Source organism: Pituophis catenifer, unplaced genomic scaffold (genome assembly GCF_029215685.1).
Source record: "Pituophis catenifer annectens isolate HBS135680 unplaced genomic scaffold, rPitCat1.0.hap2 SCAF_7, whole genome shotgun sequence".
In the NCBI taxonomy this organism is placed as follows: domain Eukaryota; kingdom Metazoa; phylum Chordata; class Lepidosauria; order Squamata; family Colubridae; genus Pituophis; species Pituophis catenifer.
Window position 1 is genome coordinate 78,959,679 of NW_027256887.1, and position 17,451 is coordinate 78,977,129.

The 17,451-nt window shown below is 41.7% G+C and overlaps 1 protein-coding gene across 1 annotated transcript in view; it reads left to right on the forward strand.

Moving 5' to 3' along the window:
- Positions 1-12,691, forward strand: part of PTPRO (protein tyrosine phosphatase receptor type O) — a 155,369-nt gene extending 142,678 nt beyond the window's left edge. The window contains exons 25-27 of the mRNA XM_070947053.1: positions 1,601-1,736; positions 7,761-7,881; positions 12,655-12,691. Of these exons, the coding sequence (XP_070803154.1) occupies positions 1,601-1,736; positions 7,761-7,865 (241 nt within the window). The 3' untranslated portion in view covers positions 7,866-7,881; positions 12,655-12,691. The remainder of the gene's footprint in view (positions 1-1,600; positions 1,737-7,760; positions 7,882-12,654) is intronic.
- Positions 12,692-17,451: the final 4,760 nt, after the last annotated feature.

Consider the following 17,451-nt stretch of genomic DNA (forward strand, 5'->3'; position numbering starts at 1 on the left):
GTTTATCTTTTTCTGCTCCAAAGCATGCAGAAAAACATGGGGGAATTGCACATGGAACCTACAAATTTGGAAGTCAAACCAATCAGATTTGTTCTTTTCCTCAGATGTGATGTGATGGAAGAGACGCCCAATCATCACATTCTTATAGGCATGGCCAGACCCCATCCTTAATCATGACACTATCCAGCTAAGAGTTTTCTCCCTCTTTTGTATATTATTAGGAGAAATGCTTTAAAAATCATTAGCACTTCCATATTTAGGTTTCCCTACATACAGTAAAGAATATGTTGCAATAGTAACGAACATTAGATGGTGAGATATATGGTATGCTGTGATGATGGATATTTATGTGTTTCTCTGTGTCATATATATGGGTCCATGCATAATTCTCTGTCTGTCTGTCTGTGTCTGTCTGTCTATCTATCTATCTATCTATCTATCTATCTATCTATCTATCTATCTATCATCTATCTATCTATCTATCTATCTATCATCTATCATCTATCATCTATCTAGCTAGCTATCTTTATCTATGTAATCTATCTATCATCTATCTATCTTTCGTCTATCTATCTATCTATCTACTATCTATCTATCTATCTATCTATCTATCTATCTATCAATCTATCATCTATCTATCATCTATCTATCTATCTATCTATCTATCTATCTATCTTTATCTATCTATGTAATTATCTATCATCTATCTTTTGTCTATCTATCTACTATCTATCTATTATCTATCTATCATCTATCTATCATCTATCATCTATCTAGCTATCTATCTTTATCTATCTATGTAATCTATCTATCATCTATCTATCTTTATCTATCTATGTAATCTATCTATCATCTATCTATCTTTCGTCTATCTATCTACTATCTAGCTATCTATCTTTATCTATCTATGTAATCTATCTATCATCTATCTTTTGTCTATCTATCTACTATCTATCTATCTATCTATCTATCTATCTATCATCTATCTATCATCTATCATCTAGCTATCTATCTTTATTTATCTATGTAATCTATCTATCATCTATGTATCTTTCGTCTATCTATCTATCTATCTATCTATCTATCTATCTATCTATCTTTCTATGTAATCTATCTATCATCTATCTTTTGTCTATCTATCTACTATCTATCTATCTATCTATCTATCTATCTATCTATCTTTCTATCTATGTAATCTATCTATCATCTATCTTTTGTCTATCTATCTACTATCTATCTATCTATCTATCTATCTATCTATCTATCTATCATCTATCTATCATCTATCATCTATCTAGCTATCTATCTTTATCTATGTAATCTATCTATCATCTATCTATCTTTCGTCTATCTATCTATCTATCTATCTATCTATCTATCTATCTATCTATCATGTTTATGTTTATATTAGAGGTGGTGACCCTTTGAGAGCTGTATGCAATGTTATTTCATTTTAATGTATGCCGATTAGTGTACATTCAAAGTGACAATAAAGTATTCTATTCTTATGCAGTTTATAAGATTTCTCAGAACAGAATGCAAAATAAGCATATTTCTCACCTCAGAAGCAAAAGTCTATAACGTTATGTTTGTTTTGCAGTGCTGGTGTAGGACGAACTGGGACCTTCATAGCATTAGACCGGCTTTTACAACACATTCATGATCATGAATTTGTAGATATATTGGGAATGGTGTCCGATATGAGGTCTTATCGGATGTCCATGGTTCAGACAGAGGTACGACTTTTACTTATGCATATTTCAAACAGCCAGATTGATTCATTTATTTGCTTAAGGCTTCCTTTGGTTCCTGAGAAACATATAGGCCTTCATCCTGCAGTGAATAGACAATGGCTAGAATCAGGGGTGAAATCCAGAAGGTTCTGACAGGTTCTGGAGAACCGGTAGCGGAAATTTTGAGCAGTTCGGAGAATTGATAGCGGGAATTTTGAGTAGTTCGGAGAACCAGCAAATACCACCTCTGGCTGGCCCCAGAGTGGGGTGGGAATGGAGATTTTGCAATATCCTTCCCCCAGGAGTGGGGAGGGAATGGGGATTTTATTTATTTATTTATTTATTTATTCAATTTCTATACCACCCTTCTCCCGAAGGACTCAGGGCGGTGAACAGTTAAAATAACATACATATAAAATGTGAATATAAGATGATTAAGCCAATTTGGTTCATCGGTTAAGAATTTGCAGCATAAAGATTTAGAACAATTAGAAGAGATTTATGCCAGCCCGGCTTGGTGAAATAGATCCTTTCCCTGCCATGCCCACCAAGCCACGCCTACCAAGCCACACCACACCCACCAAGCCACGCCCACAGAACCAGTAGTAAAAAAAATTGGATTTCACCACTGGCTAGAATGATGACTAGAAAATATAGAATATTGAACTTCACACTATAAAAGAAGTAACCGGCATAAATGGAAAGAACTGAAACCAGTGGGAGAAGATAAAATAGCTGTGCCTACAAAGGGTGAACATCTATGAGAGTGCAAACTTAACATCACCACTATCCTTTTTGCCTATTTATTTAATAGATTTAACCCAATTTCATTCAGGAGTTCAAAGCAATGTACACAGAGCTCTTTCTGCCTCAACAATCTTGTGTGGTGGGTCAGGCTGAGAGAAAATGGCCTCAATCATGCAGTGGGAAGGGATGTAGACAAGTGGTGGGTTGCCCTCGGTTCTGACCGGTTCGCAAGAACCGGTAGTAAAACCGGCGGGAGGCTCCGCCCACTGACCCAGATGTCATCAGAAGTGATCTGCGCATGCGGGCATGATGCAAACCGGTAGTAAAGGTAAGTAGAACCCACCCCTGATGTAGACCTAGTCTTGGGAATGCAGAAGGAAGGAGTGAACCGTTAAGGAGAGAACTTTTAGGAAAGATCTTTCTGTCCTAAGAAAGAGGAAAACATGAACCTCAAGAATCCCCACCTGATTTGGTATAAAAAGAGATATAAGATGGGGCAGGAAGAAACTCTGGAAGGCTAAGGTTCTGTTATTCTACCTTGCAACTATAAAAACCATGGTAGGAACTATGCCTGTTTCTTGGTCTGTCTCAAAGGGTTAACAAGCAAAGATTGTTCATTATTGAGGTGGACTTGGGCCTACGCACAGTCACTCAAGCACTCGTCACTTCTCGTCTGGACTATTGTAACGCTCTCTACATGGGGCTTCCCTTGGGGTACACCCGGAGGCTCCAACTGGTGCAGAATGCGGACGTACGGGGGATTATGGGAGCGACGGGGCACTCCCATGTGACTCCTCTCCTGCGCGAGCTGCATTGGCTTCCGGTGGACTTCCGGGTGCACTTCAAGGTGTTGGTGATCACCTTTAAAGCGCTCCATGGCTTAGGGCCAGGGTACTTACAGGACCGCCTTCTGCCACCAATAGCCTCCCACCGGCCAGTTCGCTCCCACAGAGAGGGCCTCCTCAGGGTGCCGTCGGCCAGACAATGTGGGCTGGCGACCCCCAGGGGGAGAGCCTTCTCTGTGGTGGCACCTACCCTCTGGAACAATCTACCCCCAGAGATACGAGTGATCTCCGACCTCCGGACCTTTCGTCGGGCCCTAAAAACTCATCTCTTTCAGTTAGCCGGTCTCTCTTGATTTTATGATTTTATGGTTGGTTTTAAATTTTGATATGGATTTTAAATTGATAAATTTTAAACTATGGGCCAAATTTAATTATTTTAAATCTATTTTTAATCGTATTTATGTATAAATGTTTTTATTTTGGCTGTTCACCGTCCTGAGTCCGAAAGGAGAAGGGCGGTATAGAAATTCGAATAATAAATAAATAAATAAATAAATATATCTGTGTTTGCATGTCCAGATAGACATACAGTTCAGATCAGGAGTGGTATTCATTTACTTTCCTACTGGTTCACAAATGTGAGCGCATATGCCCCATCCACGCATGTGCCTGGCCTTCCGCGCATGCGCCTGGCCTCAAAAACATGTCTAAACAGGATGGCATAGAGCCGGGGCAAATGGGTGGGCCTACCTGCGATTTCCGCTACCGGTTGTGGTGAACCGGTCCAAACCGGCTGAATACCACCTCTGGTTCAAACACACAGAATCTAGAACCAGCTCCTGGAAATCCTATTTTTTTATGTGCAGTTCTTTTCATGTATTAATTTCAGAGGGAGAATTCAAACATGACTCCACCTTCCCCCCCCCCCGGAAAACCCCACTGCAATCTGAGATGGTACAGTCCAGCAGCAATATTTTACATTCCTATTTGCATCTTAATCCAAGAGACAACAATATACAGAACGACTAGTACGAATTAATTATTTGTTTAGTTACAAAACCATCAAGCATAAAAAACAGTCATGCAAACAAATAGGGAAAAAACATTAAACAGAAACATGCTAAATTGATATATATATGTTAAAATATTTATAAAATTGTATCAAGTTAGGCATAAAATTATTCATTCTTGTACTTTACTTGGGAATAGAATAGAGTAGAATAACAGAGTTGGAAGGGACCTTGGAGGTCTTCTAGTCCAACCCACTGCTTAGGCAGGAAAACCTACACCACTTCAGACAAATGGTTATCCAACCTCTTCTTAAAAATTTCCAGTGTTGGAGCATTTACAACTTCTGGAGGCAAGTCGTTCCACTGGTTAATTGTTCTAACTGTCAGGAAATTTCTCCTTAGTTCTAAGTTGCTTCTCTCCTTGATTAGTTTTCTTGTAAAATGTTACAAAAACTGGACCAGAGGGAAATATATTGTGTTGTTTTTGGATTACTAGAAAAAATAGCCTTTAAAAAAAAAAAAAAGGCAAACATTCCTTTAATCCAGTATGTCGTGGGATAATAGTACTTTTCCAAAATAATTCTCACTAGGCTGTTCCTTATGCATCCAAGTCATTGTTACAACCTTGAAGGTCTGATCTGATGCTGGTCCTTTTAGATACCTTCCTTTTCCATTTGCTTGTTGAGTTGCTTTCAATTAACCTTTCTTCCAAAATATCCACGGATGAGATATTGCCAACTTATTGTAAGGATAGTGAAACCCTGCTGTTTGCCAGCTGGTCAAACCTCCTGTTCCTCTGGCAAAACCATGTTATGTCTTCCCTCCTTCTCTTCTTACACACAACGCAGTAGGGTGCTGTCATGCTTCAGCAAATCAGGTCTAACTTATTGAATGCCCCAAATGTGTGGCAGCATGAAGCCCCAAAGAGCAGGATACGATGTGTTCGATTGCCAGGATCGGAATAGTAGAAGAATTGTGGAATTGGAAAGGAATGCAAAAGTATGTTTTAACTGCAGCTTACAATTTGGGAAGTTGTATCCCCAACATTAGGATGTACAGGTTTACTACTGAGTTTTGGAGGGTTATTTTTGGATAACACTTCTGTTTCATGCCCTGTTGAATTTGTCTCACATTCCAGCAAGAATTCCAAATCAGCTGTTTCCCAGTGTGACACAGTTCAGTTGCAATTCAGGCAACACAAGCCAGTTAGTGCCAAATCACCAGTGCAGATATTCAGAACCACCAAGTGGTGGCAGTAAAGAGTTAATGTATTTCTTGGCTGCCACCTGCTGGTCATCTGCATTTTTCTACTCGAGATATGGTAGTTCTAGATCTAGAATAACACAAAATGGGAAAAGGTGTCCTAACCCAGTAGCCTCCAATCTTTTGGGTACCAGGGATCGATTCCATGGAGAGAGGTTTTCCCATGGACCGGACGGGGTGTGGTTTCGTGTGCTGCCTGCATCCTGCAGCTGAGGCTTTGCTTGTTTGCACAACCTGGTTGCTGGCATGCCACGGACTGGTGTCAGTCCACAGACTGGGGGTTGGGGACCCGTTCTAACCTCTTCAGCCATGTATTCATACATATAGTGCAGTGGTGGGTTTCAAAAATTTTTACTACCGGTTCTGTGGGCGTGGCTTGGTGGGCATGGTGTGGCTTGGTGGGCATGGCAGGGGAAGGATACTGTAAAATCTTCATTCCCACCACACTCCGAGGGAAGGATACTGCAAAATTTTTCGTCGGGCCCTAAAAACTTATTTTTTTCAGTTAGCCGGTCTGTCTTGATTTTAGAGTTAGTTTTAAAATTTTAATATTGATTTTAATTGACAAGTTTTAAATTATGGGCCAAATTTATAAATTATTTTAACTTTATTTTTAACTGTGATGTTTGTATAGATGTTTTTATCTTGGCTGTTCACCGCCCTGAGTCCGAAAGGAGAAGGGCGGTATAGAAATTTGAATAATAAATAAATAAATAAATAAATAAATAAATAAATAAATAAATAAAATCCCCATTTTCTCCCAATCAGCTGGGACTTGGGAGACAGAGAATAGATGGGGGCAGGGCCAGTCAGAATTTTTACTACCGGTTCTCCGAACTACTCAAAATTTCCGCTACCGGTTCTCCAGAACTGGTCAGAACCTGCTGAAACCCACCTCTGATATAGTGTATGTACTTTCATGTCAGAACAAGCTGTGAAAACACATCTATTTGGCCACTAGATGTCAGTTTCCCTTTAAGGAGCAAATTTAGAGCCGCTCTTCTGAATTCATTTCGATATAAACCTGCAAAGCAAACCTCTTTCCACCTGGTTTCAGGTTTCTTTATGCAGTGGAAAATTAATCCTCCTGGTTCACCACATGGCCAATAAGCCTCCTTGATGAAACAGAAGCTAATGTTGTAAGCTGACGAACAGTAGATGGGCACTTTGAAGGACATTTTTGAAGTCCCCCCAAAGCTGTAATACCTGAACTGTCTTGCAAATCTTGCAATGCTGTCTGGGGTATTATGGGAGATGAAGTCCACCTATGTTAAAATTGATTGGATTGGAAAATGCTGGTTTCCAAAAAAAAATTTAAAGAGATCAGAACATTAAGGAAATCATAAAGTAATGTTCCGATCTGAATTCTGGAGAAAATAAAGCCAAGATTTTTTTTGTGTGTGTGTGTGTTTTTGGTGCTAACAATTCCTAGAAAATTGATGAAGAAATTTGTAATAAAGCTGGCTAAAGGACAGCAGCCCAAATGTATTGGGAAACAGCAGTGGTGAAATCCAATTTTTTTTACTACTTGTCCTGTGGGCGTGGCTTGGTGGGGGTGGTGTGGCTTAGTAGGCGTGGCAGGGGAAGGATACTGCAAAATCCCCATTCCCACCCCACTCGGGGGCCAGCCAGAGGTGGAATTTGTCAGTTCTTCAAACTACTCAAAATTTCCGCTACCAGTTCTCCAGAACCTGCTGGATATCACCCCTGGGAAGCAGGCAGGGGTGGGCTTCAAAAAATTTAGCCAGGGATTCTTTGCCCGGTTGCTGAGTGAGTGTGGCCATGGTGGGCATGGCCTAGTCAGCTTTCAGCACCATGGGGGGGGGGGTTTGCCCTTCCTGGGCTCCAGAGGCTTTCCCCAAGCCTCCAGGAGGGCGAAAATGACCTCCCCAGGCTCTGGAGGCCCTTTGGAGGCCAGAAATGGGCCTGTTTCCAGCCTTCCCGAACTTCCGGTAGGCCTGTTTTTTGCCGTCCCTGAGCCTCTGCGCATGCCTTGCACTTACCTGCATCCAAAATGGGCTGCATGGGGACTCCTGGGAGGGGTGGGGCAGGGTGGAAAGGGCCAGCCAGGAGTGGGATTTGGGGGTTCTCCGAACTGCACAGAATTTTAGCTAGAGGTTCTCCCAAACCCCTGAGAACCCCCAGCAGCCCACCCCTGGAAGCAGGGGACCTATCATAACTATATATGGGTGACTGGTGGTGTTTTGGTTCTCTTTCTACAGGAACAATACATTTTTATTCACCAGTGTGTGCAACTAATGTGGCTAAAGAAGAAACAGCAGTTTTGCATTAGCGATGTCATATATGAGAATGTCAGCAAGTCATAATTCCAGGTCACAGGTGGTAAGTTGGGAACTTTTTTTCTTGGCTGGTTGTGTCCCCCTGGGCTCATGCTTGTTGCTTAGGCAAAGGCCACTGCAGCCAAAAATATTACCGCAAGGCCTTTATATACTGTTCGGTGCTTATGCAGTGAAGCTCCATAAACTAGCTGTCAAGTTTCCGAAAGATGCCCTAATTAATTCATGAGCCATGATCCAAACTTCAAAGGAAATATATTCATTAGGAGCACCATTCCGGCAATACTGGGATGCAGTTAGGACTGATCCTGTGTAGATTAACGTTCCCCTATGACCCTGTCTCTCCCCTCCTCTCTGGCCATGTCATAAATCACATTCTCCAATTAACCACTTTGGCTGGCTGTGAAACCTAACGCCCTCCTTCTGATTGCGGTCAGAAAGAATGTATGGAATGCACTTCGGTTCTCTCCCTCTCTTCTGCTCATGGCAACTTGAAAGCTTTGCAAGTTGACATTAGCCTTAGCTACAGGCTGCCCTTTACAGAATAAGAGTTGGAAGGAACCTTGAAGGTCATCTAGTCCAACCCCCTTCACGAGCAAAAAACCCTATACCCATGATGGCGAACCTATGGCACGCGTGCCAGAGGTGGCACGCAGAGCTCTTTCTGATGGTACGTGAGCCGTCACCCCAGTTCAGCTCTGCTGCACATGCGCGCACGCCTCCCGCCAGCCAGCTGGTCTTTGGTTCTCTGCCCTGCATGCACAGGGAGCAGGGCACGTGTGGAGGTGGGCACATGTGGGGGGGGGGGCGCCCATGCATGTGGTGCACAGGGCACATGCAGGAGATGCGTGCATGTGTGGGGGTTGGGGTGCATGCATGGGGGCTGTGCACACATTGCATTTTGGGGGTCCATGTGCACACGCATGCATTTGCATGCACACATGCGCACTTTGGTCACTCGGTCTGGAAAAGTTTAGCCATCACTGCCAAATGGCTGTCCAGTCTCTTCTTGTAAGCCTCCAGTGATGGAGGATCCACAACTTCTGAAGGCCAGCCATTCCATTGGTTGACTGCTCTCACTGTTAGGAAGTTTCTCCTTAGTTCTAGGTTGCTTCTCTTCTTGATTAGTTTCCATCCATCGTTTCTTGTCTTGCCTTCAGGTGGTTTGGAAAACTGAGCCCCGCTTCTTTGTGGCAGCCCCTCAGATATTGGAACATTGCTATCATGTCTCCCCTAGTCCTTCTTTTCACTAGACTAGACAAACCCAATTCCTGCAACCTAGCAGAGACCAGAAACCTGCATCAAAGGCAGCCTGTTTCACTCCCTTTCCCCCCCAAAAAAGCAATATACAACGATATATTTATATTATTACATTTCTTAGGGGGACATTAGCTAATCTATTAAAAATCTTCCAGTAGGTGAGAGAAAAGATTAGCACAGCAACAGCAGTGATCATTGCTAAAAAAAGAAAGTGTTAACACAGTATATTGTCAATTTGCATTTGTTAATGAGCAGCCCAAATTAACCACAAAGCAATTTCCTGAAATGTTTAAGGACCATTAAAAGGTCTGGGTGCTGAAAGATCCTAGCGGAGATGGTTCCTTTCCATGATGATCACCACCAGAGGGAGCCATAGGATGGACAAGTCCTGAATGGACTTGGATTCAGTTGTGGCTTAAAGATCTTAAGCTTCCCTTGTGTTATTTGTTTATATCCTGTTTTCTATCCAAGACAGGTAATCAAAATAGTTTGAAAGTCAATTCAAAAGCAACAGGATTATAACATAATTAGAATAGCAACATAATAAATAGAAAGAAAGAAAGAAAGAAGAAAGAAAGAAAGAAAGAAAGAAAGAAAGAAAGAAAGAAAGAAAGAAAGAAAGAAAGGTTGGTAGATAGATAGATAGATAGATAGATAGATAGATAGATAGATAGATAGATAGATAGATAGATAAATAGATACTTCCCAAAGGCCAGGTTGGAAAGTTATGAGTTAATCCTGTTTCTTTAAAATGGTGGAAAAGAGGTCTCATCCAACTTTCTTACCTATTCGCCTTTTACTGAACAGATTGATTGAGTGATTGGTTGTGTGTCCTTCTTTTCATTCATTCAAGAACTCAAAGTGGTATTGAAAGAAATGTCCTTCTGGGTTCAGTTCCAAGTGGGGAAAAAGACACTGGAAACATGGTGGCTGCTTGGAAAGATGGTTTTTAATGGAGGGCAGGATCACATGCCTTGAAGTTCTTGGGTGAAGAAAAAAAAGGGGAAGAGATGCTGAGAGTGCCTGGGTTTTATACCTTTTCTGGGCTTTTGAATTTGAGCTTGTATTCTGATTGGTTGTCAGATTCCCATGGGGCCATGCAGGGGCAACTTTGTAAGTTATGTTTTTGAGTCCCAAGCTTTGTTGAGCCTTGTTGGGTGATGATGTAATGAAAGGGCCTTGGGCAATTCCTATTATGGCTCTGCCTGAAGGAGGTAGATCTTTGTTATGTGGAATAGACTGGCTCAGGCCTTAATGGGCCATTGGCAAAGGGGGGGGGGTGAGTTTCTACCTCCCTTTTAGGGGAAATATTCTGCCCTTTTAATATTTCCTAAAATATCTCATTTTCCTAAGAAAGGGATGGATGCTAACTTCCTACAGTGGCATACACGCACTATATATGTTGTAGAGAGCCAGTTAGAATTATTCAAGCTTCTGAATAGAATAGAATAGAATAGAATAGAATAGAATAGAATAGAATAGAATAGAATAGAATAGAATAGAATAGAATAGAATTCTTTATTGGCCAAGTGTGATTGGACACACAAGGAATTTGTCTTGGTGCATACGCTCTCGGTGGTACATAAAAGAAAAGATACATTCGGCAAGAATCATAAGGTACAACACTTAATGATAGTTATAGGGAAACAGTCAATATAAATCTTAAGAATACCAGCAACAAGGTTACAGTCATACCGTCGTAAGTGGGAGGAGATGGGTGATAGGAACGATGAGAAGTTTAATAGTAGTGTAGACTTAATAAATAGTTTGACAGTCTTGAGGGAATTATTTGTTTAGTAGAGTGATGGCATTCGGGAAAAAACTGTTCTTGTGTTTAGTTGTTCTGGTGTGCAGTGCTCTATAGCGTCGTTTTGAGGGTAGGAGTTGAAACAGTTTATGTCCAGGATGCGAGGGATCTGTAAATATTTTCACAGCCCTTTTTTTGACTCGTGCAGTATACAGGTCCTCAATGGAAGGCAGGTTGGTAGTAATTGTTTTTTCTGCAGTTTAAGATACTGGCAAATTGGAAGCTTGCAAGGCTCAAGTTTATTTGATATTTTTTCCCAACAGAGGGATCTGAGTAGCTGAAAATAATTAACATGGGGATCAATACAAAAAGTAAATTAAATATGAAACCAACTCTGAGTTCCTTTCTGAAAGGGAAAAACTGCATAGTGGTTGGTTGGTTGCTTGATGGATTGATTTTGACTGATTGATTCCACAGAGAGCCCTGCAAAATACATTTGCAAAGTGAGACGCTCCTTATTCTGATATCAAGCCTCTCCATTTTGTTTGGTCTCCTGCCTGATCTTTCTCCCTAAAAAATCATCCAGCTTTCCAAGGCAACTGAAAATGATTGTCCCCCAGGACTGTTTTGTCTCGTAAATACTTGTATATTTCTGCAAAGGTAAAACAAATTAAAAAGAGAGGGATCCACTCAGAAAGCATCTTGGTGTCTTGTTGAATTAATGACAATAAAAACATGATATGTGTAATAATTCATATAAATATAACTAATCTAATCATACAACGTAATGCAGTCAGTGAAGACAAAGAATGGGTGAATAAAGCATCTTCTAATTCCATCCCGTCATGCAAAGATGGGAATATGTACCGTAATTTGAGAGTATGTAATATGCAAATAGATTTGTGTGTTTAAAAGATTAAAATCTGACTGTTGGAGCATTCAGAATCAAAGCCTTCTTCTATAGTTGTAAAACTCTAGCAGCAACAGGCCTGCTGAGTGAAAATTTACTTTCAGGAAAAAGAATATATGTAAAGGCAACTTTGTGCAGCATTCATGCATTTTGGCTATATCAAAGGATACTTTACCCTCAAGATTCTTTTACAAAAATGTTGGTTTATTTAAGGCAGTGTTTTGCAAGCTTGGCAACTTAAAGATGTGTGGACTTCAATTCCCAGAATTCCCTAGCCAATATGGCTGTCTGGGGAATTCTGGGAATTCAAATCCACATATTCTTTAAACTGTCAAGGTCGGGAAATATTGATTTAATGAGTGAATCTGCTAAAATATAACTAATCAGCTGATAATGATTTCACCAAATTGTATCATTGTTTAATAACAGGTTGGTGATCTATCAACATTAGAGTTATTAAGGTATTGCTGTTCTTCCAAAGGGGACCAAATTATTACTATTATTTCCTTTTTGTTTCTTTCTCTTTCTTGCAGATGAAGCTGTGAAATGCATCCATCTTCCTCGGCTTCAGATTTTAATTCTCTCCCCCCTTCTTTTTGGTTTTTGTTAACTGCTTTCCAATTTGCCATGGACAAGAGCTGCTTTGCAGTACATGGACAAATGAAAAAAAAAAAAGTATATTTTACATCCAGAAGTTCTGGGGAAACATAGCCTTAAGGAACCTGCAGTGTCTTGTTTAGACTCTTGATCAATTTTTTTAAAGTTAATAACAGGACCAAACTCAACTCGGGGTGGCACCTCAAAGGGACAATCTAATAATGTGCATAAATGTAACATGTTCTGGATCATTTTCTGTTGTTTCTGAAACAAATTTGTTTACTATGTTTTAATTTAATGCGCAGGTTAAACTTAAAGGTTACCGAATGTGCAATATTCCAGATTCAGTCCAAACTGCTGCGAGCTTTCTCCATGTACGTGGATGGAGCAACATGGACTCTATCAAACACAGGAACAGACAGGGTTAGCATTGAGATATTAACTCATTAGCAAGCAAGGAAGATTGTAGAAGCTGGAAGAAAAGCTGAAACACTGCTACTGACACAACATCCTCGGCAGGACTCCCCAGCAAGGAGACTCAAGAAAGAGTACACCCTTTAAAACTGGTCCAAAGCTAGAAGTTGAAGGAGCAGATTTCAGCATTAACTGCAACTTCTTCAAGTGTCAAAGGTCACCGTTATCCTTTCACAGAGATTTGGGCAGCCCTGAATCAAAGTGTTCTTTTGCCTGTGCTGCCAAGTGGGGGAGAGAAATTCCTGTGCACTTAGATTCAGAGTGGAACTACGGATAGCCACAAGGTACTACACTAGGTAGAATTCACTGGAGGGATGAGCACCATGGGTGTACTGATTTTTAGTTGTCTTTGCTGCATAGACTTTTTCCATTTGTTTGGTTCTGTTCACTTCTGTGTAAAAAAAAAAAAGAAAAGAAAAATAAGATGCTTGTCATTTGGGGGGTAGAGAGAAAAGGTGCCATGCAGGATGCAACTTAATGGTGCCAACATGCTGAAAAACGTCAAAGGATACTAACAAGGATTTCTTTTGGCATGCTTGGTGCATGCAAATGGTTGCTTCGTTCAAGAGTTACTACCAAGTGCCAGGCTTCGGTTTATTGCAGGGCATAAATTTTCTCCTGGAAAAAAGTTAGTGCGACTAACTCTGGGATTTGCTCTCCCCTTTTCTTTGGTTTTTGTATCAATTCCATGTGTCGTTTTGTTGTGATATGAATGCTGTCAGCGAAGGCATTGGTGGTGTTTTTGATGTGACCTTCTGCTTTCTGCTCTTTGGTTTAACTTCCATTTCATTGAAAACTTCTGAAACGAGTACTGAGTCTACGGGAAAGAACATTAAATATGCCAAGAAGGAATGTGCTGGATTTATATGACAGAAGCAAATTTATATTTGTCTTTTTTCAGGGCGCCGTGTTAAAGCATTGGACTAGGATGGAAACGACTTGACCTAAAATCCCCATTTACTCATGAAACGATTGGAATTTGTTTGCGTAAGATGAGCCCCTAGGTTCCTATAGAACCGTGATGGCAAACCTATGGCACGCGTGCCACAGGTGGCAAGCGGAGTCATATTGCCTGGCACGCCAGCTCAGCTCTGTCAGCTGATTTTTGGCCCTTTTGGGCCACCAGAAGAGGGCCTGTGGGGGCAGGGGAAGGCCCATTTTTCTTTCTCCCTGGCTCGAGATCCTCTCTATGCATCTGGGGAGGGTGAAAACAGCCTTCCCCGCCCCCTCGGAGGCCCAAAACGGCCCGTTTCTCAACTTCCGGCCTCCGAGGGGGTGGGGAAGGCTGTTTTCATCCTCCCCAGATGCATAGAAAGGATCTGGAGTCAGGTGAGAAAGAAAAATGGGCCTACCGGGCCATCGTGTGCCAGGAGTGGGAGGGGAAAGGGGGGTCACGCTCGCATGTGCATGGCGGGGCACATAGAATTATGGGTGTGGGCACATGCACGGGCAAACCTCCCCCACCCCACCCCTTCCTGGCACGTGATGGCAAAAAGGTTAGCCATCACTGCTATAGAACCTCTGAAAATTTGCACAAGCTTCCATATGCTCTTCAAAATGGTCACAAATTATCATATAGTTCTTGATAGAAGAGAATATTTGTAGTTCAGGATTGAACTGTGAGGTCCTTGGTGCTCTCCAAGCTTTGTGGTTTTCTTGCAGAAGTTTCATTACCAAACTAGGTAACATCATCAATGCTAAAAGGCAGAAGGGTTTGTTCTTATTTTATACACTAGTGGCTTGCCTTATCAGTGTTGGTGGAATGGTTTTGGTGATTTCTTAATGAGGCCTTTGTTTATTGTTAGCTTATTTGTCCTACATTGTTAGTTCCTTGATTGTTTTGTCTATTTACCCTAGCCCCAGAAGAAGAAAAACAGGAGTCATCTACAACATAGTGTTGTGTCCTAGGCTCACTTAGTCATTACAGGACACAATTAGTCACAAGCAAAACTATTTTATTATAACAGCTGAGAATTACTTCATTCCCAGTTTAGTCCAAATTAATTCCAAAACAAGCCCTTCAGAAAAAGTCCTTCGGGCTTATCACAAACCTTTACCTTCTTTAGTACCCTGCCAAAGGCCTTTCTTGGCAAAGCCCCATGAAGTTCAGAAACAAGACTGGAAAACAGATTTAGCAATGTTGCTTTCCTAGAAAGAGCCCAAGAGCCTTTACTGCTCTTTTAAGTCTTATAGGAGGGGCCAATCATCTCTTGGCCTTACTCCCGAGTCATCCTTTTTGCTTTAGCTGCTCTTGCCTTCTGGCAGCTCTGCACATGCATGCACTAGGAACAGGCTCCTCCTGTTTCTCTGCCTCTTTACTGTCTGGCTCTGGAGGCTCCGGAGTCCACACATCACTCCCAGATGGCTCCATCTCTGCCTCCGATGTAAAGCCCTCATCCGGGCCTTCCCCAGACTCCAGTACTGGCCCATGGTCCTCCTCAGCCTCCTCACTGTCTGACTCCACTGCTAGCTTTGCGGGCTGCTGGTGGACCACAACACATAGAGTGTAAGGACTGTAACAGCCACTATGTAGGACAAACAAGCAGAGTGCATCCATGAACACAAACTAGAAGTTAGAAGACATGATGAAAAGTCCCTAATTTCACAGCATGTACAGAATCAACCATTTCAACTGGGAAACTGTGAGCATCCTAGATCAAATCCAAAAATGGTAGAGAATTCCAGGAAGCCTAGCACTCAGATAAATCAGCCATCGACAGGCACATAGAGATACACAACATCATCTGTGCATACCACTCAAAACAGACAATCGAAAAGCTAAAAGGGAAACAAAAATACCAAAACCCCTCCCTACTATCAATCAACACAGCAGAAATTAACGTCAATTCTAGACTAATAGTCAATAAACAATACTCCAATCAAGGAATCACCAATGCAGACAAGCTAACAGTAAACAACAGCCCAATCAAGGAACCAACAAGACCCTTCCCATCAACATTGAAAAGACAAGTCACTAGCACTGATGATGTTACCTAGTTGGGTAATGAAATATCTGCAAGAAAACAAGCAAGCTCAAAGAGCACCAAGGACCCCTCATTTCAACCCTGAGCTACAGATATTCTCCCTTATACGCAAATTATTAGTATATAAAAATAAGAGCAAATCCTGTTCCTTTCTGATGACAATACCTAGTTTGGTATAATATATTTCCACTACTATTGTTTCCTTCACCAAGTATTTGATGGGAAACTGCTCCCAGCGTCGGGGTTAGCAAGGCACCGTCAGTAGATCTTGGTAGATTTATCTTCCATGAATTCATCAATCCATTTTTTACAGCAACTCAAGTCAGAAGCTACCTCCATTACCATGACAATTACCTCTTGCACCCTCCTAAGGCCACCTTGGGCAGTTCATTCAGTGATGTCAAACATGTTTAGCCTAAATACAATCTCCATTCCTCAGGTTGGAGATTTCTTGTAACTGAACGTTCCTTTTGTCAATACTGTCTACGTCATTGGGATTCTTGCCTTTCAGCCCAAAGGTGGGTAGCTTTCTACAGCCATACAATTTTTTCTACAGAGTAACACCTCACTGATAGCCAGCTTGGTTTAGTAATTAAGACATTTGGATAGAAACCAGGAGACTGTGAGTTCTAGTCCTGCCTTAGACACTAAGCCAGCTGAGTGATCTTGGGCCTCTCTGTCTTGGAAAGAAGCTAGAACAAGCCATTTCAGAAAACTTGTCAATGAAACTGCATGGATTTGTCGGGGAAGTCTGCAGGAGTCAACATTGACTCAAAGATACACATATACAATGCCCCATTAGACCACGAACACCGACAAGGATGTCCAGGCAGACTGGAATTGAACAACGTGTAGACAAGTACACATCACACATTTTTGATTGACCCCAGCATGTCATGTGAATTATGGCTATTTTAATCTTGTGCATAAATTGCAGTCATGTCCTTGGAACAACTGGTAATTCAGTGCCAGTATCTTTGAAAGAGGGAAAGTCCATGTGTGTCATTGGAGGCTTTTGAGTGTGTGGAAACAAGTACAAGAGATCATATTTTCATAAGGCTACTAATCTAAATTGGGCAGGGCCCAAAGGTGATAACATGGTGCATAATTGTAACAACCCCTCAACTACTGTACGGTTTAACAATCACAGCAGAAGTAAAATGCCTTCTCAAGAGCATGAAGCAGACTCCTTGTCCTGACGAAAACCCCTTTTTATTAAATTACTATGAATTTCTCTCAGCAAAGTTTTTCAAGGGAGAATTTACAGTCACAGACATTATCTGGCTTGGAGAGCTGCCAGGCCGATATCTTCAAAACTTGGCAAGGAGTCTCAGAGAGTCACAAACCAATTAAGCGAACTAATTGTCTCCTGCAAACTCCCCTCCCCTTTCGCTCCTTTTTATTCCCTATGGGAGGGGGTATTCACCGTCCACCTGTGGCTTTACTCCTGATTCGGCCCTTGTCCCTTAGCTGTTCCCGTCTCCTGGCAGCTCTGCACATGCTCACATGGGGAACAGGCTCCAGCTGTTCTTCTGCCCCACTGATGTCCGACTCCGAAGGCAGCTGACAACTGTCAGACGACCCTGGCCCCATCTCTGCCTCTGATGCAGAGCCCTCATCAGAGCCTTCCCCAGACTCCAGGAC